Below are 22,317 nucleotides of genomic sequence, written 5' to 3'. Positions count from 1 at the left end.
CATCATACAAAATCATTTCTAACTGGTGTAGATATCTCTGGATATAACTTCTGGAATCCTAGACAGTAAATGTAAACTTTGTCAACAGATGTTTGATCACAAAAGGCATCAAATGTCAGCCAGGTGTTAATGCAATTTGCAATAAAATACCTGAAATAAATAGATCACATTATTGGCTCACTTTAGAGGTGCAAATTGTAAGCAGTGATGTGTTTTGAGGGGTGGCTATGGCTCAGGAGGGAGAGCAGGGTGTATAAATATAGACATTTGGCACCAGTGTATTGATAATGTATTGCAGGAGAAAGTAATACCAAATATTCCTGTATTCTTGTTTTTTATTCTCTATGTAAGACACAGTCGTGCAGTAAATTTCCTTCCCCTTACTGCATGTTCCCTCTGCCAGAGCTCAAAAACTGCACATCTATTCTTGTTACATAGGCCTCTCTGACACATGGGCCATCTGGCATCAAATATAACTGCAGTTCGTTGCAGGCACCACCTGTTGCGACACACCAGATCTTAGTGTTCACACACACACACACGTGTCGAGTCGTTTTCTTCTAGCAGTTGAATATTGCATAACCTGGAAAAACAAATCCTCCAAAGCATGGATTCTTATTTCCTACTAAGATATTGAGCATTTTATATTCATGGACGTTCAGGAGAGCAACCGAAACAACTGCCATGCAATAAATACTATACATTTATAATAAGCAGCAGATAAACTTAAGATAAGCAGCCATCAGTGTGTTTCCCTCAGTAATAAAGATTAAGATAAAGAAAATGTGTCCATGTAGGGATTACATGTCCCTTGTTACAAATTACAGTCTTACAGTCTTTGACATCATGTATTTAAATAGCAGCTATCACTTTAAAACAAGTAAACTACGGAGTTGGTAGAGAAAGTCCTCTTCTTTGCTCTTGTGTGCTCTGCAGTGTCCATTCATATAGTCCCAAGCACATCGCTTGCAGTAGTTGTACAAATGGTGCTCTGCTTTCTTCAGCGTGCTATTCAGGTCCATTTTTCCCTGAAGGCTGCACAAAAACACAAATGTTTAACACATGCATTGATTCATTCCCTTTTCTTATGAGGTTTTTATGTCTTGGCATAAAGACAAACCTGCTGGTGAACTGGATGAGTTGTACATCGTCCCTGCAGAGCAGCAGGGACTCTCTGTTGTCTAACAGGATGGCTGCGCAGATGAAGAGCTCAAAGGTGAAGTCGGTGTTGATGGTTTTCTGCTTTGACTCTGTATTGTCCTCTGCAGAGACATTTCAACACATTAAATCAGACAATTCACAGAGGAAACTATCCCTCCACATCTAGCTGTGTTTATTCTGCCATTCTTAGGTATACGGGTCTCACCTGTGCTGTGTTTTTGTGCCAACCTTTCCTGATAACGGGCTCGGTCTACTTGCTGGGAGATAAGCTCCAGGTGGTCACAGCTCAGGATCTCGAACAAACGTAAGGCGTCACTGTGTTCAAACTCCCTCTGGAAACCCAGCAGCAGCCACCTAACACATGCATGACACGTGCACACACACAAAAACATTTGCATGTGGAATAAAAACACTTATAGACCCATATTCACAAATACAAAATGGCACCAAACATATACAGATATACCTGTGGCAAAAGGTGAAGCTCTCCATGTTGTCTGTGACCAAATGAGCATAAAGCTGAGGGTCCAGTTCCTTTAACAGGGCGGCCTCCAACTCTAAAAGACATTCAACACAACTCTTTCATAAGCTGACACTGCAGGGCCTGAACTCATTTATAGACTGTGCTTTCATGCTGTGGAATCTGAACAGAAAGAATAAACTCTCATACAGGAAATGCAGCTCAAAGTGTTTTTCATCAGAAAAATGACATGCAGTGAGTGCACTGTAAAAAAAAAACCCTGTTGTTTTTACGGTAAAAAAACCGGCAGCTGTGGTTGCCAGAACTTTACCATAATAAATACGGTGCAACTTTTTCTAATATTACGGTAAAATGATATTGGCACTGTTGATTTCACGTTTAAGATTGCCATTTTATTCAAATTTGTACTCTATCATCAAAAGAAATGCTATTTTTCCATATAATTGACAAGAAAATACTTCATAAATGAAAACGCATAAATGAAAGATTTTACCTTTGAATATTACAGTATATTTTTGTTAGAGATATGATGTTTAGTTCATTTAACAGTGAGAAAAGGTTTTTTTTTTTTTTTTACAAAAGATAAATGCTAAAATTACAGTGGTGGCTTCTATATATACATTTTACAGTGTATTTAACAGTGGAGTAATGTATTTTAAAAAAAAATACTGTTTTGGCTGATATATAGATTTTCAGTGTTTCATTGTTACTAAAACTGAATTAACTCATTTATCATTTTATGTCTTTTACTGTCATGGTTTAGCAGTTTTTCATCGTAAAATCTACAGACATTTTTTACAGTGTGTTTCACATAAAAATAGACAAAGAATAAACATAATGCAGGGACAGAATGCCATAATTAATGCAAAATACAAGGGGAAATAAAACCCATATAATAATAGCTAAAAATGAGTAAATTGTAAATTTAAGACGTACAATGCATACCACACAGAAAATAAAACCAACTGAATAATAATGATGAAAATAAAGTTAGGACATATAATGCATAATATCAAGCAAAATTCAACATTTAATTAATTGCTGCATTGCATAGGTGTGAAGCAATGTGCAAAAGAGACTTACAGGTCTGTATCAGGAAAGTTACAGCTAGGAAAGAGATGAGATGTAGTGGAACAGTTCATAACAACAGACAGTCAGTAACTAACCAGTCAGTGTTCATTATTTCTGAAATATGACATAAACTAACCAGAACTAATCAGTCCAATACATTGACTGGTTAGTTCTTTCTGAAATCTGACATAAAAAGATATCTGAAGTCTTTTTTTTTCTTATCAGGACTCAGATATTCATCAATAATTAGCCAACAACACAAAACATATCACAAATTATGTATGCATGAGAAATCTCCCCCAAAACTTTAATATACACTACCGGTCAAAAGTTTTAGAACACCCCAATTTTTCCAGTTTTTTATTGAAATTCAAGCAGTTCAAGTCAAATGAACAGCTTGAAAGAGTACAAAGGTAAGTGGTGAACTGCCAGAGGTAAATAAAAAAAGGTAAGGTTAACCAAAACTGAAAAATAATGTACATTTCAGAATTATACAAGTAGGCATTTTTCAGGGAACAAGAAGTGGGTTAACAACTTAACTCTATGGAGTCTTGGGCTATTTTGACCATTTTTTAATTCTTTTCATGTCTTTGTAAGTCATTTTGTGTCTTTCCGTGTCTTTTTTTTAGTCAGTTTGTGTCTTTTTTAGTCATTTTGTGTCTTTAGGTGTCTTTTTTGTCATTTTGTGTCTTTTTTTGGTCATTTTGTGTCTTTTTTTAGTCCTTTAGTCCAACATAAAATGTGATTTTGAATCTTTTTTTTTAACTTTCAAAACACTATCATGCTCAATAAAGAATTTTAAATGTTGCAAATGTGCATTAATTTCAGAGTACACTGAGACATTAAACTGCATCATTTTCAATTAAATTCTGGAAAAGTTGGTGTGTTCTAAAACTTTTGACCAGTAGTGTATAATGTGACAGCTGATTGTGTGTACTACAGTTATTGTTGTGGACAGGTTTTTAATGCTCTTGTTTTACCACTAGAGGTCTCAAGTCTTTTGTGATTACATATATATCTTGAAGCACAGCATTTATGAAACATAAAGTTGCATTTCTTTTAGGTAATCCCACCTATTTTCCTGTGCAGACCATCAGCCCTGAAGTCCTTGGAGAACTTCTCCATGTAGCAGGAGAAACTCCAGAAAGTGTCGACCTCAGAGTCAAGAACCTCCAGGAATCGGCTGCACAGGTCATTCATTCCTTGGGCATAACTGACCTCTGGATCAACAATCAAGACAGGTGGTGCACAAAAAACAACGAAAATCAGCGTCTTTCATGGCACAACATATAGCCTCTACTCTTGTTAATCAGCTGGTGGTGGACTTGTTGTTATTTACCTGGATGAAAAGCAGCATAAGTGATGAGGATGTCTCTCAAAACCAACAGATTTCCTGAACCTTCACCCCTACAGACACAGAAATGAGCAGAATGAGTTAAAACAATGAAGAAATTAATCGGATGTGCCCTTTTTTTTTGGCAGCCTAATTTGTGACAAGCCTTATTTATGGAAATAATCCACAGTTACATAGGACATGATGATATTTATAGGGCAGGTAGCAAGAAACTCAGATTTCCTTTTTCCATTTTGAAAAAAATCTAAAATAGTTTAATTAGTTTACTTGAATGGCAAACTCAAGGTAACATGGGCTAAGTATTAATATAAAATGTGTCATATTTCGAGTGAACTATTTTACTCATCTTTAAATTAAAACCAAAGTATTTCTTTTAACTGGTTAAAAAAAAAAAAATCATGATACCCTAGAAACAGCTGGTTGTAAATTTTAAGATTTACAGCCTCATGAGAAACCTGCGTAACAATATACCAGGATCCCTTATTATTTGTAAACCTTAAAACTGGATGTGGTCTTAAGAGTTTATTTTGTTGGCTTTCAGTCTCATAACAATATTTGAAAGATTTGGTAACGCTTTATAATAAGGTCCTTAATAACCATTAATTAACAAGTAATAAGGCATTGTTCTCGCTTTAGATCCGGTAGTTGCAAAAAGCATAGTTAACTTATAATAGATGAGCAATAAAGTATATTTTAATATCAATAAGCAAACAAAATAAGATTAATAAAGGCATGGCAAAGGCATAATGGGTGGGTCATGGGTGTTTGTAATGCCATTATTAACACTTATATAAGCTTATATAACTTAATATAAAGCGTTACCAAAGATTTTTTTGTGGCACTTCTCAGCTTTATTAGAAAGTGACAGAAAAAAATGGAAAGGAGGACCCAGAGGGGAAGACATGCAGCAAAGGGACCCCGGGTCAGAGGTCAGATCTGAACCCGGGTCTGCCATGGCGAGGACTCAGCCTTAGTGGTACGTGCTCTACCAGTGAGTCACTGGGACGCACCATAAACAATATTTTAAAGCTGACTCACAACAGCCTGTTGATTGTTGTATTTCTCTCTGGTTTGACTGAGTTGAGCAGAAAGAGAATGATCCCTTTTAGCTGCTTAAAACTACATTTCTGGACAGTGGTGGTTCTACACAGGGGCCTCCAGGGGCCACTGCCACTGTAAAGAAGCCTTTGGCCCCTGCTGTGGCCCCTGTGTCAAATTAATAATAAAATGATCAATTTATAACAATGAACAATGGAACAATTCTAACTTTTTTTTTTGTTCAAACAATATCTCATTGTACACAAAAGAAACCCAGAATGTGTACATTGTATAATAGTTTAACTCTATGGAGTCTTATACATTTGTGTCTTTTTTGTGTCTTTTTTTTGGTAGTTTTGTGTTTGTTGTTGTGTCATTTTTAGTTATTTTGTGTCTTTTTGTTGGTCATTTTGTGTCTTTTTTTGGTCATTTTGTGTCTTTTTCAAGATTTTGAATGCTTAAATATCATCTTTGCCATTTTTTTATGTGCTAATGTGCCCCTCTGATCAAACACTGGCCCCTCCTTGGCCCCCACAGTAAAATTGGTCTAGAACCACCACTGTTTCTGTATGTCAACTCCCACAAACATCCTGCCAAGGGTCAGGAACCACATCACATACACTCTCTGTTGTCACAAAAACCTGCAACAATGGCTCACAATCACTCACTGATAATAGCAGAGGTCTCTGTTAGTTCTTGGCACGTCCTTGTCGATGATTCTTGTAGCTTCCCGTAGCTCCTCTTGGTCAAACGTAACCCGCTCAAACAGTATCTGGTAACAGGATGGAAACACCTTTGACTGCTACTGATTGTGTTCTCTGTGTTAACGGTTTTTGTGGAGTCCACGCATATCAATACACTTAATCTAGTTCTCACAGTTGAAAGAGTAAACAGTGTCATTGTGTTGAAGCAGCATGTGAAGTGTCACTATCTGAAAACACCAATCTATCAACTGTTCCTAGGTGCACACACTCCCCAGAGAGAAAGAGATCAAATCATATGTAAATAAATGATTATAACATGTGTTTAACATAATTAGATCCTGCTGTGTAATTTCCCTAAACACATATCACTCCTCCCACTTTAAACACATAATCGCTTCTGTCAAACCAAGACAAGAAAATATATTTAGTGGAACTACAGAAATCTAAGAACATGAAACCGATGCAGAAAAATAACAGAAGTAGATATAACATTTAAACATATAGATTAGAATTATACAAACATATATTTCACTCACACAGATTTAAAGTGGCAAATCTACAAGAAAAAAAGTCGCAGATTTAAGAGATTTAAAGTGATGAATCTGCGAGAAAAAAGTTGCTTTTTCCCCCACTTCTTTCTCTTGCATCTGTGACTTTTTTTCCATGTAGATCTGCCACTTTAATCTAGTAAATTTGCAACTTTTTTCTCATCTAACCTGTGCTTGAAGCTCCAAGAAAGCCAGTCTGTCCCTGACCTCCTCAGACTGGTCCTGGGTCTGTTGCTGCGCCTGCCGCTGGTCAAAGAACCTGACTGCTGCTACCAACTCAGCTGAAAATGATGATAGATAGGATCATGTAGTCATAGATTAGAAAAAGGAGAAAGTAGGGCAGGAAAAAGAGAAAAAAAACAGACTAAAAGGTTGACACACTTGTGTTAACCAAAACTAAAAATAATGTACATTTCAGAATTATACAAGTAGGCCTTTTTCAGGGAACAAGAAATGGGTTAACAACTTAACTCTATGGAGTCTTGGGCTATTTTGTCCATTTTTGAATTCTTTTCATGTCTTTGTAAGTCATTTTGTGTCTTTCTGTGTCTTTTTCTAAGTCATTTTGTGTCTTTTTTAGTCATTTTGTGTCTTTAGGTGTCTTTTTTGTCATTTTGTGTCTCTTTTGGTCATTTTGTGTCTTTTTTTTAGTCCTTTAGTCCAACATAAAATGTGACTTTGAATCTTTTTTTTTTAACTTTCAAAACACTATCATGCTCAATAAAGAATTTTAAATGTTGCAAATGTGCATTAATTTCAGAGTACACTGAGACATTAAACTGCATCATTTTCAATTAAATTCTGGAGACTAAAAGGTTGACACACTTGTGTTGGTGCATGTTTAAGTTTATACCGTCAGTGCCGTTGAGGTGCATCCTCACAGCCGAGGGGAGGAACTGCTGCCACTTTCTCCTCATGACCCGATAACGTACCACCATCTGCTCCTGCAGCAGAGAGCGCTCTAAAGCTGTCGAGCCGCACGGGTACATCCCAAACAGGAAACGCCACACAAGGCCACGCTCAGAGGGGCACACGCCACCTGGAACAGGGATTGAAAACCTTTTAAACCTTTATCAGGCCAAGAACTATATTTGGTAACTTCAGTGGATATCAAAATGGGGTCGAGAAAAAAGTTGCACATTTACTAGATTAAAGTGGCAAATCTACAAGAAATAAAGTTGCAGATTTACGAGATTTTAAGTGGCAAATCTGCGCGAAAAAGTTGCAGATTTACGAGATTTTAAGTGGCAAATCTGCGCGAAAAAGTTGCAGATTTAAGAGATTTTAAGTGGCAAATCTACAAGAAAAAAGTTGCAGATTTACGAGATTTTAAGTGGCAAATCTACAAGAAAAAAAGTTGCAGATTTAAGAGATTTTAAGTGGCAAATCTACAAGAAAAAAAGTTGCAGATTTACGAGATTCTAAGTGGCAAATCTACAAGAAAAAAAGCTGCAGATTTAAGAGATTTTAAGTGGCAAATCTACAAGAAAAAAAGTTGCAGATTTAAGAGATTTTAAGTGGCAAATGTACAAGAAAAAAAGTTGCAGATTTAAGAGATTTTAAGTGGCAAATCTACAAGAAAAAAAGTTGCAGATTTAAGAGATTTAAAGTGGTGAATCTGCAAGAAAAAAGTTGCTTTTTCCCCCACTTCTTTCTCTTTTTTTCATGTAGATCTGCCACTTTAATCTAGTAAATTTGCAACTTTTTTCTCTAAATGTTTTTATTTTTTACCAAATACGGTTCTTCGCCTGATAAAGGGTTAATCACCTATAGCAGTCAATAGAACTGACTAACCAGTGTTTTTAAAGACAAAAGGGTCCTTGAGCTGTTGTCATTCAGTCAAACCAATCTTTAATTCACATGTGAGAATTAGAGCTTTGCAGAAAAGAATTCTAGAAATCAATTGCTGATCTAAAATTTGCTGAACTTTACCCTGCTTTCATCGGGATTTGAGAGGAGGATTTGAGATGTCTTATGTAATGTTTTGCTCCGCTGGTTCTTTAATCCTAAGTTCCCTTGTTTGTAGGGATGGAATGTGCGTAAAGGTCAAAAGGCCGAGGAAAAGTAGGGTGAGTTTCCACATTCCTGCTTATATATGATAGAGTCAGAGTGATGTTTTAGCCCAGCAAGAACTGCAATGTGTAGCTGTTGGTTGTCCTGTGCCCGCTGCTCGATCAGCATGGCAACAGATAATGCCAGGAGCAGGTGAGTAGCAGCATATCTGTGATCAGGAGCTGGTTTAGCATTTTTATGCACTGAAGGGAGGCCACTTCAGAAGATTTATCTTCATTTATTACACTGTAAAAAATGTTTGTAGAAATTACAGTAAAACACTGTCAAATTGCATCAGGAATGGGGCGTAAAATTAAAAATTGTGTATCACCGTAGTAGACACTTTTAATTACCGTAAATCAAGGAATAGCAAAATTTTTACATTTACTGTCATGAACTGTAGGAAACGCACAGTTTTGCTGTAAAAATATAACATTTTCATGTAAAGTTAATGGAGATTTGCTATGATGTGTGAATGAATGACACAATTACCTTAAAAATAACGAGAATATTCAGTCTAAATTAGTTTTTGCTGATATTTAAATTTACAGTAGAAAACTCACTCACTGTATTTTTTACGGTGAAGTTCTGGCAACCACAGCTGCCGGTAATTTACCGTGAATTTAACAGATTATTTTTTTTACAATGTAGCTTCACACACTTCACTGAATGTTTTTGGCTAACTGGTGAATCTCATGTGATTTGATTGGGCTCATACCGACCGTCTAAATGCTATCTGTTGTTTTCTCACTGTAGTCACGCTGTGCCTGTTCTTTGCTCCAGGGGGTCAGATGCACAAAGCAATGTTCAATTTTAGAGAATAGCTTGACTGTGGCTCAGCAGCTAATGCCTTGAAGCGGAGCATCACTTGACTTCCTCTTGTCCTGCATTTATTGACCATCATCTTTCCTGTTGTAACATTCCAGCAGCAAAATTCCACTTTTTTTCCCCAGACATCAAAGCCACATGTTAATCATCAAAACTGTATTGGAAATTATTATTTTTCTTGAAATTGTTTAGAATAAAAATCAGTCTCACCAAGTGTTCAGTATAAGAAAACTCATAGAATATGTGATATATAACTATTGAACCAGCTGTGCTGCACGCCAAGCACTTTCATGTCATACAATACTGTATTCATAGGGAATGTTATGAATAATCTTTCAAACATGAATTTCACTGGATCAGGAAGTACTTTATATGTCTAAATGGGCATTATGGGATTATTTGAGATTTCAGCTTGCCCTGTTGTGACCTCAGAATCATTATTTTCTACTGAATTAAGTTCAGTCTGAGCCACTGTCAAATACTTAATGTTGCATGCAAAAAAAAGTTATTGCATAAGAAGTTTGCTATAATGTTGCTATCTAAAGTTAAGCAATAAAATTGCTATGTATGCTATGTAGGAAAATCACATAATTAATTAACTGCAGGTGCAAATTTGTAGCCGAATATCTGCACCTATAGATAGATAGATGGATGGATGGATGGATGGATAGATAGATAGATAGATAGATAGATAGATAGATAGATAGATAGACAGATAGATAGATAGGATAGAAAAAAATATTTTTTGGTCCTGTAGATATTATTTCAATCATCTATATAAATTCTACAAAGAAATAAGAATTCAGTGCTTTTCCTTTAAAATAGCAGTTTTTCATGTTATACATTACTTAGTGATTGTTTGTTATTATGTGTCCTCAGTTTTGTCTGTAAATTGAAGTAAGTAATATTCACTAAACCAGTTCATTGGCTTAATTAGTTGATATTTCCAAGTAAAATGTAATTGAGGGACATCAGTGAATCTGCAATTTACTTGTGTATTTTCATTTTTTTAAAAAGTGGTTCTATTAAATAAATATTACTTAAAAACAGCCTGAGTAAAGATTACAAACACTTTCTGTGTGGAAAAACTTGCCTATAAATGTCACTCCAATTGTTTTCAGTGTAGATAGATAGATAGATAGATAGATAGATAGATAGATAGATAGATAGATAGATAGATAGATAGATAGATAGATAGATAGATAGATAGATAGGCTAGATAGATAGATAGATAGATAGATAGATAGATAGATAGGCTAGATAGATAGATAGATAGATAGATAGATAGATAGATAGATAGATAGATAGATAGATAGATAGATAGATAGATAGATACCGTTTTTAAAGATATGCATCCTGAGTCTTGACTCATCGACCCTTCCCTCGGCGTCCATGACTCCCGGTAAGGTGAGCCGTGCGGCGGACAGAGCCGGAGAGCTGACCGCTGCTACCCTCCTCTGGAGGCGGACATGAGGCTGCTGGCTGCCCGCCGAGCTGCTCTCCTCTCCCGCTGTCTGTCGCGGACTCCCGGCACTCAGATCTTCCATCTGTCCCGGCAGAAATCACACCACGCACAGGTGAAGAGGAGCTTGTCGCATCCACAGAGCCTCGACAGACAACAAACTGTCATCCTCCTCTTCCTCCTCCTCCTCCTCCTCCTCCTCCTTCTGCACACTACTGCTCCGCAAACAGCGCGTCTCTTCCCACCTGGAGCTGGAACCAGTCAGGACTGACTCCTGCCAACATGAGTCGACTCGTTCAAGATCACAGAACTTGCTGGGTGAGTTTCACCGATGAGTTTGCAGCTCTGTCGAGTCTCCTTCTGCCATCCCGGAGTCATATGACTGCACCTTGAGACCCGAGTCTGGCCCACATTCCAGGTGGACTTCAGTGCCAAAGTTCACTCTGGATTTACCAGAATATTTAACTCCACCTAGTGGTTTCATTCAGCTGCATCAAGCACCAACAGTTGTATTCAATTCAATTCAACTTTATTTATAGAGCGCATTTCATGCACAAGGCAGACACAATGTGCTTCAAAAATGTTTATACATAATTACAGTTAAAAAAACAAACAAATAAAATAAAAAAAATCAATTACAAATTAATTGAAGAGTGCAGGTAGACACACTGTAAAAAATGTTTGTAGAAATTACAGTAAAACACTGTCAATTTGCATCAGAAATAGGTTGTAAAATTAAACATTGTACATCACCGTAGCAGATACTTTTAATTACTGTCAATCAAAGAATAGTATAAAACTTTAAATTCTACCGCCATAAACTGTAGAAAACACACAGTTTTGCTGTAAAAATATACATTTTTCATGTAAAGTTAATGGAAATACCACAATGATACAATTATCCTAAAAGTAATGGGATTATTCAGTACAAATTACAGTTTTTGCTGATATTTACATTTACATACGCTCACTGTATTTTTACAGTGATGTTCTGGCAACCACAGCTGCCGGTATTTTACCGTAAAATTAAACAGATTTTTGTTTACAGTGCAAGCTATGCCATATTCACCACATACACATTTACTGACTGTGCCTAGAGTCCGTACTGAACTGGGGAAAAGGGCATTTAGTTATGCTGCTCCTTTTTCATGGAACCAGCTGCAAAATGCGCTAAAACTTAAGGAGCTGGTTTCTCTAAACATGTTTAAATCCTTACTTCATGATGTTGAAGCTGGCTCTTCTGTCTCTACATGCTTTGTTTGATGATGTTCTGACTGTGACTCTAACTGTGCTGCTGCCTGTCTTGGCCAGGACTTTTTTTAGAGATTCCAGAGATTTTTAATCTCAATAAGACTTTCCTGGTTAAATAAAGGTTAAATAAAAAAAAATAAAAACTTACTCACACATGTGCACCCACTCCCACAACCACACACGCACACATGCACGCACACAGTTCAACCGAATGCTGTTGAAAAAAGATTTAACCTTTGGAAAAGGTTTTTAATCTGTTTTTATAAATGGCTACCGATGTGGCATGTTTAACTGTGTCAGGCAGGGTGTTCCACTTTCGTGGGGCATAAACACTAAAAGCTGCTTCTCCTTCTGTGGATCTGGTGATGAGTAAGTTGCCGCTGCCTGTTGACCACAGTGTTCTTGCTGGCTGTAAGTGATGAGCATATCTGTGATGTACTGAGGTGCTTTATAAATGTTTGACCTCAGGCTGCCATTAAATGTGTCCCTAAAACACATCCACTGGACAGAATAAGCTCTAGATGAAAATAACAAACATAATTCCCAGTTATAGTTATATCATTCCTTGATAGTTTATTTTTTTCTTTACTAGCTGTGAAAACTACAAAGACACTCAAAACAGCTACAAAGAGACACAGAATGACCACAGACAGACACAAAACTACTATCTACAAACAGATGCAATACGACACAAAAAAAGGGCAAAACGAGCACTGATGAAAAATGACACGCCCAAAACAATAACTGAGTTACAAGAATTGTTGCAAACAGACACAAAATGACTACAAAGCCCAAAACAATTACAAAGTGACACAAAAATGGTACAAAAAGACCCAAAATGACAACAAAGAGACAAAAATATCCACAGAGAGCTACACAATGACCACAAACAGATACAAAACATCTAAAAAGAGATGCAAAATGACACAAAAAAAGGGCAAAACAACCTCTGGTGAAAAATGAAAAGCCCAAAACGATAACTGAGTTACAATAATTGTTACAAACAGACACAAAATGATTACAAAGAGACACAAATGACTGCAAAAGGTGCAAAACAACCACAGGTAAAAAAAAGAAAAAAAGGGAAAAAAAGCCCAAAACAATTACAAAGTGACACAAAAATTGTACAAAAAGACCCAAAATGACAACAAAGAGACAAACATATCCACAGAGAGCCACAAAATGACTACAAACAGATACAAAACATCTAAAAAGAGATGCAAAATGACACAAAAAAAGGGCAAAACAACCTCTGGTGAAAAATGAAAAGCCCAAATACGACAATACTGTTGATGACAACAAGCTGCAGAGTGACACAAGAGGGCATACAGAGTTCACAGCTATGAAACTATGAAGAGGGGCAAAACAACCACAAATACACAAAAAGTAACGACAAAGAAAGTCAAAATGATCATTAAGAGACACAACAGCACAGAGAGAAGTGTAGTAACTGCAAACAGACAGGTAACAACAGAAAAATAATACACTGTGTGTGTGTGTGTGTGTGTGTGTGTGTGTGTGTGTGTGTGTGTGTGTTAATTTTTTCAGGATTGTATTGAAAAAATGTTGCCAGTTATTTAACTTGGATGCTAACTTAATGGCACCAGTTTATTTTGGACAACACCTCTGTCTGTCTGTTTGAAACATTTATGTGTCTTAACCAGTGGTGGAAAGTAACTAAGTACTTTTACTCAAGTACTGTACTTAAGTACAATTTTGAGGTACTTGTACTTTACTTGAGTATTTCCATTTTATGTCACTTTATACTTCTACTCCACTACATTTAGCTGACAGCTTTAGTTACTTTTCACTCGAGGTTTAACATAAAAAACACAATAAATTTAGGTGATTAGACACTTTTTTAAATAAACCTCATAACAGAATATTAAATAGTCAATATGAGCCCTACCTTGAGAAAATTAAAACGCTGTATACATAAATGCATCAATAATAATAATCATATAATATGATATTTGGAATATATAAAACAATCTAAGTGGCTCCATTCTGCATAACAAGTACTTTTACTTTTGATACTTTAAGTACATTTTGATGCTGATACTTTTGTACTTTCACTTAAGTACATTTTGAATGCAGGACTTTTACTTGTAGTGGAGTAATTTCACAGTGTGGTATTAGCACTTTTACTTAAGTAAGAGATCTGAATACTTTTTCCACCTCTGGTCTTAACTTACAAAGACTTCCTCAGTGTCTTCACACTTCTGAGTGATAGTTTTGGGCGTACTTTCTTTTTTGTAAAGAGGTGTAAAAGCACTCTATTATGTCCAGCACACATTCACTGTTCTGTTTTTTGCATTTTTAGGTCATAATAAAAGTCATACTGGTGTCAGTGTTGACTTTTCTGTCCCAACTTCCTTTTTTTTTCAAGTCCCGCTGAAACAGGAAACACACCCAACAATTTCACATCAATGTAGAGATCTAATACATATTGACAAGGCACAACAAAGCCCTACGAGCGCTCCTGGGTCCCTCTCACAGTGAGTCTGTCTATTCAGAATAGAAGCAGTTTAACTCTAGAACCGTGTAGATATATTCTCTATTGGTCAGGGTTATGTGGGTTCACCTCACAATGTCTTTCTTGAATCAGATGAAGCTGCTGGGCCTGATTGATCTTATTCTCATATTGATGCTGGCTTCACCTTCAAAAGGTGAGTGATATAATGAGTTGTTGTGTTTTTTGTTTCATTTTTTTAATCTCATGAAATGTATTTTAATAAATGTAATTTTTTTGGTTTTCAACACAGGTGAAATCTGGAAGAGTACTGTATTCCCTAAAAGAATTAATGCAACACTGGGTTCAGACCAGATCATAAATTGTACGTTTTACTTTCCGAGCGAATACCTCCATGATGATATCAAAGTGCTCTGGAAAAAAGGGCGTAGTTACAGAGAAAAGGAATTCCTTTATCACTGGAATTCCTCGTTGGTGCTTCCGGAGTACAAAGGAAAGACATCGCTCATCTATCCAGTTGGACCTAAGATGACTGAAAATGAAACTGTAGCCAAAGGAAACTGCTCCCTCAAGATCACCAACATTACGAAAAAAGAAGTTTTCCATGTGAGAGTTTTTATAAAGGAAGAGAAGAATGGGAAATACAGTTTTATCAAGGATGCTGTCTCCATTTCTTTATCTGGTAAGAATTTTATGAAAACATTTATAAGTGTAATATAAATCATGTATTGTGAGTTCAGGGAAATTAATTAATATTGTTATATTATCAATAAAATGTAATAAAAAATCTATTCAAATCCAGGTAAACAGCCAGTCTCTGCTCCGCCATCCAGTTTTTTTATTACCTCAATTACATTTCTATAACCTGTTTCTGTTCTCCACAATTTGCAAGTACCTTTTATTTTTATTTAGTTTCCTGTTTTTTTAAAAATTATTTCTCCAATAATTCCAACAAAAGGAGTCGGGTAAAATGCACATTCTAATGAAAGCTCATTTCTTTTTCAGATTTGACCACCCCACAATTAGACACTACCTCACCACCAAGTGAGTTCACACAGTTTGCTTCTCAGAACAGTTTCAGACTAATATTTAATATGTCAGTTCAGTATCTTTTTATGAAAAAGGTTTGGTTTCTCCACAGTACTTACGCAGACTTCAAATCGATGGATATATATGTCCATCTTTGTACCTGTTGGTGCATTTCTGATCATCCTTTTTGTCACTGGAATGGTCTTTTTCATCAAACACAAAAGGTAAATTCAGTTTTAACTTGTTTGTAAATTGAATGTTTGATCATGAAATGAGTTTATCCTTCTTACATATATCATGTGCAGACATTAGAAAGTCCTCCTCCAATCAGAAATATCTTTCTTATTGTCATCTGGATGTTTGACCCTGGAAAAGATGTATCTGTAGTTTAACATTGAAAGGGCTACATATGATTTTGTCATATTCAGTTTGGAAGCCTATTCTGTAATGTAGATAATTGAAGTTTTCAAAGAAAACCCATATCAGACCCAATGATCTGAAGCAGAGGGGTTTTTTAAACATCTCTTTTTGTAAATATGTTTGTTTTATACAAGTTTAATCAAAATCAAATCAAATCAACTTTATTTATAGAGCCTTTTAAGACAGCGTTAGCTGATACAAAGTGCTGTACATGGCAGGACAGACCAACAATAAAAACAGTAAAAACAAAGAACAAGCAAAAACAACTAAAACAAAGCGAGTCTCATGCTGGGTAAAACAAAAAAACAGTAAATAAAAGTGGGTTTTAAAATTAATCTCAATTTTAAAATTAATCTTAATTTTAAAAAACCACAAAGAACAAATAAAAACAAAAAATAAAACAGAGCAAAGGCTCATGTTGAGTTAAAAGCCAGTTTACTGAGGCAGACCTTGCTACGCTCAAATGGCTGACATCTTTTAACTGTTTCCACAGGTCACAATCTTTCACCAGGGAGGAATCTGGATATTATGCAAATTTCAGCCGATCATCATCAAGCCAAGCCCAAAGGTTTGTTTCATGATACAATTAAAATCACATTAGAAATCAAAATTCGAATGAACATATTATTTTCATCGCTAAATGTATTTATGAGCAAAACAAGCTGACTTTTACCTGAAGGTTAGGATATTTCACAACACGTGAACACAGACATGTTGACACATTTCTGAGCTCAAATGAAAATCCAAACGGGTCTCTTTTGTCTTTTCAGAGAAGCATCTTGCAAGAAACTTCCTGAACAGAAGGCCATTGATGAACCTATCTACATCAACACTGAGGTACAATAACCCCACTTTGTTGCATTTTATTTAACTTGAGTGAGGTAACTAAGACAAAAAACACAACCATAGTGCTACAGGAAAACTCCACAGGATACCTTTAATGTAACACAACTTAACTGTCTTTGCAGGCCCCTCCAGTTCAGATGGACCAAAGTATGGATCACACAGAGAATGTATATGCAAACGTGGATTATTCAAAATAGTACAAAAGCTGCATCTCACTAGTCTATTAGCACCTCACCTCGTGCACATATTCATATCTATGTGCAAACATGGTTTTCTTATTACGAGGAACAAAGGATTCACAGCTTCCTCAAAGGGATTTTATGATGTTAAGATTACATGCCATTAATAAAAACAGAGAACAGCCAAATTACAATTGTTAGTTATTTGCTGGCCCGTGGTTGGAAATACTGTGAGATGCAGGGATGCTTTGTAAAACATGAACTTGCTTGGTATTTTTGAGAGAGAAATTCATGTTTGTTATCAGTCATGATATCATTCAGATTGTGGACTTACTGTCAGGTCACAAGCTTTAAAACAGCAGCATTTATTGGGACACAGGCAGGTCCCCCTAAATCTGACCATGTCTGCTTCTGTAGCTGCTGTGTGTCAGTTGCCTCTATAGGCACATCTAACCATCTGAATATTGCACTCTTCAAATAGCAGGAAAATACTGCACCAATGACTTTGGACCAGGCGTTTTGTTGGCTAATTGTTTAATTGCTTTCTGCTGCCTCAAGATAACAGTGCACCAACAATGCGCCTAGCCACACCTCATTTTAAGACCAACATGTTCATGGGCATACAGAAGGATGGTATATTATATATATATAAGGTATATTTGCTACTTACACAATGTGGGTTCTGTGAAAGGGAATCACAACTGTGTTGGCCTAAAACTAGCAATGTGCCTGTCTGTGTCCAGGGGCCAATTTTCCTTTACTTTAGGCTGTTTGAAGTTATTTATTTGCATTATTTCATACAATATTGAATGCTTATTTCGAATGTGTATATTAGATTGAATATGTAACCATTGGTAATGTACTGTTTATTACTGCTTATAACCAGGGTTTTAAATGTGTCTTAACACATTATTACTTATTTTACAAATGTGCTCATTGTGACCTGCAATTGATGTTCATCTTTTAAGTGTAACTGTGATGTTTCCCTTACATTAACAGAGCATTCTAGTTTGCTAACAATAACCATAGTTTATTTAGCCTACATTAACCATAATCTTTCCCTATAGCTTCACCGCAGTGAAAAAGTGAGAATTTCAAAATACTAACATTGAACATCAAGAGCAAAAAAATCAATGTGGGGTCTTCCAGGATTGTCTGGTATTGACGTTCTTGTCTAGTTTGGCAGCCATGATAACCTGCTCCCTGACCCTGATTACACTCCCATGTAACCGGTGAGCAAATCAATGATATAACAAAAAGGGTTGGGTTGATAAAATGAACAGAATTTGAAACATTTTAACTTTTAACTTTTATTTAAGACTATTGCCTTACGTGATATATGATCCTGTCCTGGCTTGTATTTGTTGCAGTACAACAAACACTGAAGTGACCTGTTAGCCTGCCAGCGGATACAGGAAATTATACCAAGCATTTAAATTAGCACATCAGTTTTGCAAGTTGCTTGTAACATCTCATGACAGGAGTTCTGTTTTCTGAAAACTTGAAAACTTTTGGGTGTAGTGATGTGTTTTTTCTCGTCTTTCTCAACATGTTTGCCAATTCACTTCCTGTGTCATCTGTGCTGGGGCTGAAACTTCTGTTTTCTTTTCTGATAAAGTCTCCTATTTAGAGATTAAGTTATTACTTGTAATGTGACATTTAATTTAATAATAACAAAGGGTAAAAAGTGGATGTTATTGCTTGCCCACCATGATCCACAGTGTCTATTCTTCTTGTACTGCAACTGGTGTATAAAACTGAACTAAACAATGGGTGAAAGCCTGTGGTCAATAAAGTGGAAGTGTGGAAGCTGCTACTGTTGCCACTGTCTTTTGTTTTTCTGTTTTCATTTTTGTTGAGCAAGAGTTGCATTCTGATAAGAGTTTGCTGAGAAATTAGTTTTTCTTGACCTTGGTTTATCAGAGTCTCACATTCTGCTCCTGCTTATCATCACAGCTGAGTCTGTTGTTGTCCCAGGGTTTGTAGTAGAAAGTAAACAAACGCTTATTCCATACTTCATAACAACATAACACTAGCTTTAACTGTGCCTATACAGTCCTATGTTGTTATGTTAGTGTCCCTGAATGTTACCTGTAACTTTCAACGCTGAATTTTATTCATAAAAGTAAATATATGTATTTTGTCAGTTAAATACATCTTTACAGTTAAGTGGAGACACTGCAGGTAAATAGGGTCTTTTTGTTTTTTGATTTATTACAATTTTTCTGAAATGTTATGTTTAGATTCGCAAATGAGGTGTGGACTCATTAATTATTATATATATTATGCCATAATTTGCATATATTTCCAGGACATAAACTTGAACATTGGAGAAAGCAAATTTCAGAGTTCTTATTTTATTTTGTTGATATATTAGATTTCCATTTTTTTACAGAAGGAAATTTATACATCTCCTTTTATCATTTTATAAATCAGGAAATACTGTCAGAAGCCATATAAATGGAACAAAATGCTATATAAATGAGGGTATGAATGATTTTTAGACACACCCTTCTGTAAAAACCTTCAGAATATGAAACTGATAAGTTTGGTGTCTGTAAGAGGAGCTGAAGTTGAGAATTACGGTTCAGAGCATGAGAAAAAACGTCTTTTTTGAAAACGGGCTGAAAAGATTTCATACATTCTTAATAGAAATGAAAAACACATAATATTGTGCAGGGCAGTGGGAGCTTTGTAATGATGCCTATGATGAGGTTTAGACTACATTCACGGTGCTACATGTTTCAACAGAACAATAACTTTTAGTGAATTTAGCTCAAATGTACAGATGCAAATGGTTAAAATATAGGCCTAGTAAAAAAAAACATCTTAATGTTTGTTTTGGTTGTTTTCTTTATACTATTCTGAAAGATGACATGTTATGGGACAAATATATCTCAAGACCTTAAAAATGATCACTGCATGAAAAAAAAACAACCCAAAATGGCACTAATACATTCAACAGCTAATAAAAACACAACGTCTGCCATTTCTTCTCTGTGAGGCTTTATGACCTCATTATCTGACTGTCACATGATTCTTCAAAACATGCCTGAACAGCAAAGCTGTGAAATTTAGGAATAGAAATTTCCCCGAAGTTGGTTTCCTCAAAATGAAATGTGGTGACTCTGTAATTTCCCTTGAAAAAAGTGGTGGTGTTACAAATGAAACTTGTAACTCATCTATCTCCTCCCTGTAAGTTTCCTCCCTTGCAGGCTGGGTTGGCCCGAGGGCCTCGAGTTCAGAATAAAGCATGTGATGGTCTTTAAAACACAACAGTCCTTTGTTAACTTGCCTTTTTTTTTTTTTAATTTAACTTGTGATTTTTGTTGTTATCTACAGTGAGATAAATTGTAGCATCTGCTAGTTACTGGAACTCAGTGTTCTGTGCAATTCCTTCTGTAATCATTTGTTGGTGAGAAAAGTAACAGAAGTATCATGTTAAACAGGTCAAACAATGAGAGAGAGTTCACATATTGCAACAACATTCTTGGTAACACTTGCTATTTTAAAGGTTACAGCTAGACTATAAATTTGACGCCTCAGGACCCTGCACAAATCTCACAAGCACCACAAGTGAAGGTGTATTCACACAGCCAGTATAAAGGATTAAGAGGTGAGTAAATAATTAGCATTTGTGCAAAAAATTCAGCTATAAAAATACATATGTATTTAACTTTTTTGACACTTCCTCATCAGGGATGCAGCTCAAGTTGTGGTTCTCGTTTCTGCTGTTTCATGGTGAGTCTTACATTAAAATACGGTTGCATGAAATATGTCATCTTACACTTAATGATCAGTGAATCAATGTTATCTATTGTTTTCAGGAATCCATGGCGTCCATTCCTCCCGCGGCCAATGGACAGCAAACGTCCCAGCAAAGATCCAGGTCCTGCAGGGCTCCTGCGTGGTTATTCCCTGCACCTTCACTTACCGCAAGCCTCTCTCAAAGGCGGTCATCAACAGGAGGATAGGGTTCTGGAAGAATGGGAGAAAGGTCGTCTCAACCACTGTCCCCAAATGGAAACTGCCCGTAGAGTACAAAAAAAGAACCCAGTTTTTGGGAAAACTGCAAGCACACAACTGCACCATGCTGCTGGATAGTGTCAGGAAGACTGATGTCGGCCCGTTCTACTTCAGGATCGAAATGCCTCAATACAAAAGCTACTCCTACACAAAGAAAGCAGTGTCCATTGATGTCATAAGTGAGTATTACGGGTCGTTTCACTCATTTCAAAGGCAACACTCACATGTTGTGTTACTAATATTAAATATTATATTAATAACCTTGATTGTTTGCTTTTACTCTTCCTGTAAGTCGCTTTGGATAAAAGCATCTGCTAAATGACTAAATGTAAATGTAATATTTGAATCATTGTAATATGAGTCATATTTGTTTTGTATTCTGACTCTGCAGGCAGTCCACAGCCTCCGTCTCTGACCGTAGAGGTGAATGATCAAATAAAAGCCTCCTGCGCTGTGTCCCACGCCTGCCCAACCATTCCCCCTGAAATCTCCTGGAACCATGCTGGAGCCGTCAAACTCAGATCCAAGAGGCTGAACACGTGGAAGTGGGAGACGGTGTCGACCTTGACCTTTGACCCTCGACCCTCGGACTTCAACAAGCCGCTAAACTGCACCGTGCGGTACCGAGGAGGGAAGCAGGCGATGAACTCCACCGTTCTCAGAATATGACGTGATGACCACCTTTCATTGTCCATGGTGAATGAAATCAAATCTGTAGTTTAACCCTTTATCGGACGAAGAACTATATTTAACTTCAGTGGATAACAAAATGGGGTCCCTATGTAATATTTCGAGAAGAAAGTTGCAGATTTACTAGATTAAAGTGGCAAATCTACAAGAAAAAAAAGTCGTAGATTTAGAGATTTAAAGTGGCAGATTTACAAGAAAAAGGGGGACATTTTTTTTCTTTTTCTCACATATTTACCACATTAAATCTAATAAATCTGCACATTTTTTTCTCGTAGATTTACCACTTTTATCTTGTACACTTTTTCTCAAAATATTACCCCCTCCCCCGGGTCCGTATGTTGTTGTTTTTTTACACATTCTGGCTTTATGTAATATCCTCCAATATTCTCTAGGGTTGAACTTTGGAATTTGCAAGTATTTCAATGAGTGTCCTATTAAGGGTTAATGTCTTACATCTGCTACATTTGTACAAGTATACTCTCCATAGAGATGTTAATTAATATTACACTCACACAGTATGATAAAAGGGAGATACTGTTGGACTGACTGAACTACACTGTGACTTAAAAAACCTAATCAGCCAGTTAACATTTCACTGAACACTGTTATGTAATTTGAGAAACCAGAAATGACTGCTGGATCTCTTTATTCAATATCACTCACACAATCTTCTTTTTTAACACATCATATGTGGTGAAAATAGG

At 36.3% G+C, this 22,317-nt stretch overlaps 3 protein-coding genes across 3 annotated transcripts; 2 read left to right on the top strand and 1 right to left on the bottom strand.

Moving 5' to 3' along the window:
• Positions 1 to 120: 120 nt before the first annotated feature.
• On the bottom strand, positions 121 to 11,174 carry si:dkey-238d18.4 (TBC1 domain family member 15). Its single transcript, XM_059338494.1, has 10 exons — positions 10,574 to 11,174; positions 7,211 to 7,396; positions 6,526 to 6,638; positions 5,774 to 5,877; positions 4,053 to 4,120; positions 3,787 to 3,933; positions 1,628 to 1,718; positions 1,367 to 1,515; positions 1,121 to 1,262; positions 121 to 1,035 (listed from the first exon to the last, which is right to left on the bottom strand). Exons 1-10 carry the CDS (start codon positions 10,782 to 10,784, stop codon positions 867 to 869), a joined length of 1,380 nt encoding a protein of 459 aa, XP_059194477.1. The 5' UTR covers positions 10,785 to 11,174; the 3' UTR covers positions 121 to 866.
• A 3,210-nt stretch (positions 11,175 to 14,384) lies between these two features.
• Positions 14,385 to 17,803, top strand: LOC131976767 (uncharacterized). Its single transcript, XM_059339921.1, has 8 exons — positions 14,385 to 14,619; positions 14,716 to 15,105; positions 15,226 to 15,255; positions 15,429 to 15,467; positions 15,565 to 15,676; positions 16,366 to 16,440; positions 16,643 to 16,709; positions 16,841 to 17,803. Exons 1-8 carry the CDS (start codon positions 14,523 to 14,525, stop codon positions 16,913 to 16,915), a joined length of 885 nt encoding a protein of 294 aa, XP_059195904.1. The 5' UTR covers positions 14,385 to 14,522; the 3' UTR covers positions 16,916 to 17,803.
• Positions 17,804 to 20,424: 2,621 nt separating this feature from the next.
• Positions 20,425 to 21,754, top strand: LOC131975755 (myelin-associated glycoprotein-like). The gene is made up of 4 exons (XM_059338512.1): positions 20,425 to 20,513; positions 20,597 to 20,638; positions 20,725 to 21,102; positions 21,315 to 21,754. The coding sequence occupies exons 2-4, from the start codon at positions 20,599 to 20,601 to the stop codon at positions 21,590 to 21,592; spliced, it is 696 nt and encodes a 231-aa protein (XP_059194495.1). The 5' UTR covers positions 20,425 to 20,513; positions 20,597 to 20,598; the 3' UTR covers positions 21,593 to 21,754.
• The last annotated feature ends 563 nt before the right edge of the window (positions 21,755 to 22,317 follow it).

This window comes from Centropristis striata, chromosome 8, assembly GCF_030273125.1.
Source record: "Centropristis striata isolate RG_2023a ecotype Rhode Island chromosome 8, C.striata_1.0, whole genome shotgun sequence".
In the NCBI taxonomy this organism is placed as follows: Eukaryota; Metazoa; Chordata; class Actinopteri; order Perciformes; family Serranidae; genus Centropristis; species Centropristis striata.
The sequence above is the reverse complement of the archived record's forward strand: the minus strand, read 5'-3'. Positions and strand labels throughout refer to the sequence as shown.

Excerpts from the sequence above, each read along its gene's own strand:
- si:dkey-238d18.4 (XM_059338494.1), bottom strand. The coding sequence starts at position 10,784 with ATGGAAGATCTGAGTGCCGGGAGTCCGCGACAGACAGCGGGAGAGGAG. Across the intron at positions 7,397-10,573 it reads GATGCATATCTTTAAAAACG|GTGGCGTGTGCCCCTCTGAG; the intron begins GTATCTATCTAT and ends TCCCTGTTCCAG. Across the intron at positions 3,934-4,052 it reads TTATGCTGCTTTTCATCCAG|AGGTCAGTTATGCCCAAGGA; the intron begins GTAAATAACAAC and ends TTGTTGATCCAG.
- LOC131976767 (XM_059339921.1), top strand. The coding sequence starts at position 14,523 with ATGTGGGTTCACCTCACAATGTCTTTCTTGAATCAGATGAAGCTGCTG. Across the intron at positions 15,106-15,225 it reads TGTCTCCATTTCTTTATCTG|GTAAACAGCCAGTCTCTGCT; the intron begins GTAAGAATTTTA and ends ATTCAAATCCAG. Across the intron at positions 16,710-16,840 it reads CTATCTACATCAACACTGAG|GCCCCTCCAGTTCAGATGGA; the intron begins GTACAATAACCC and ends CTGTCTTTGCAG.
- LOC131975755 (XM_059338512.1), top strand. The coding sequence starts at position 20,599 with ATGCAGCTCAAGTTGTGGTTCTCGTTTCTGCTGTTTCATG. Across the intron at positions 20,639-20,724 it reads CTCGTTTCTGCTGTTTCATG|GAATCCATGGCGTCCATTCC; the intron begins GTGAGTCTTACA and ends TATTGTTTTCAG. Across the intron at positions 21,103-21,314 it reads AGTGTCCATTGATGTCATAA|GCAGTCCACAGCCTCCGTCT; the intron begins GTGAGTATTACG and ends CTGACTCTGCAG.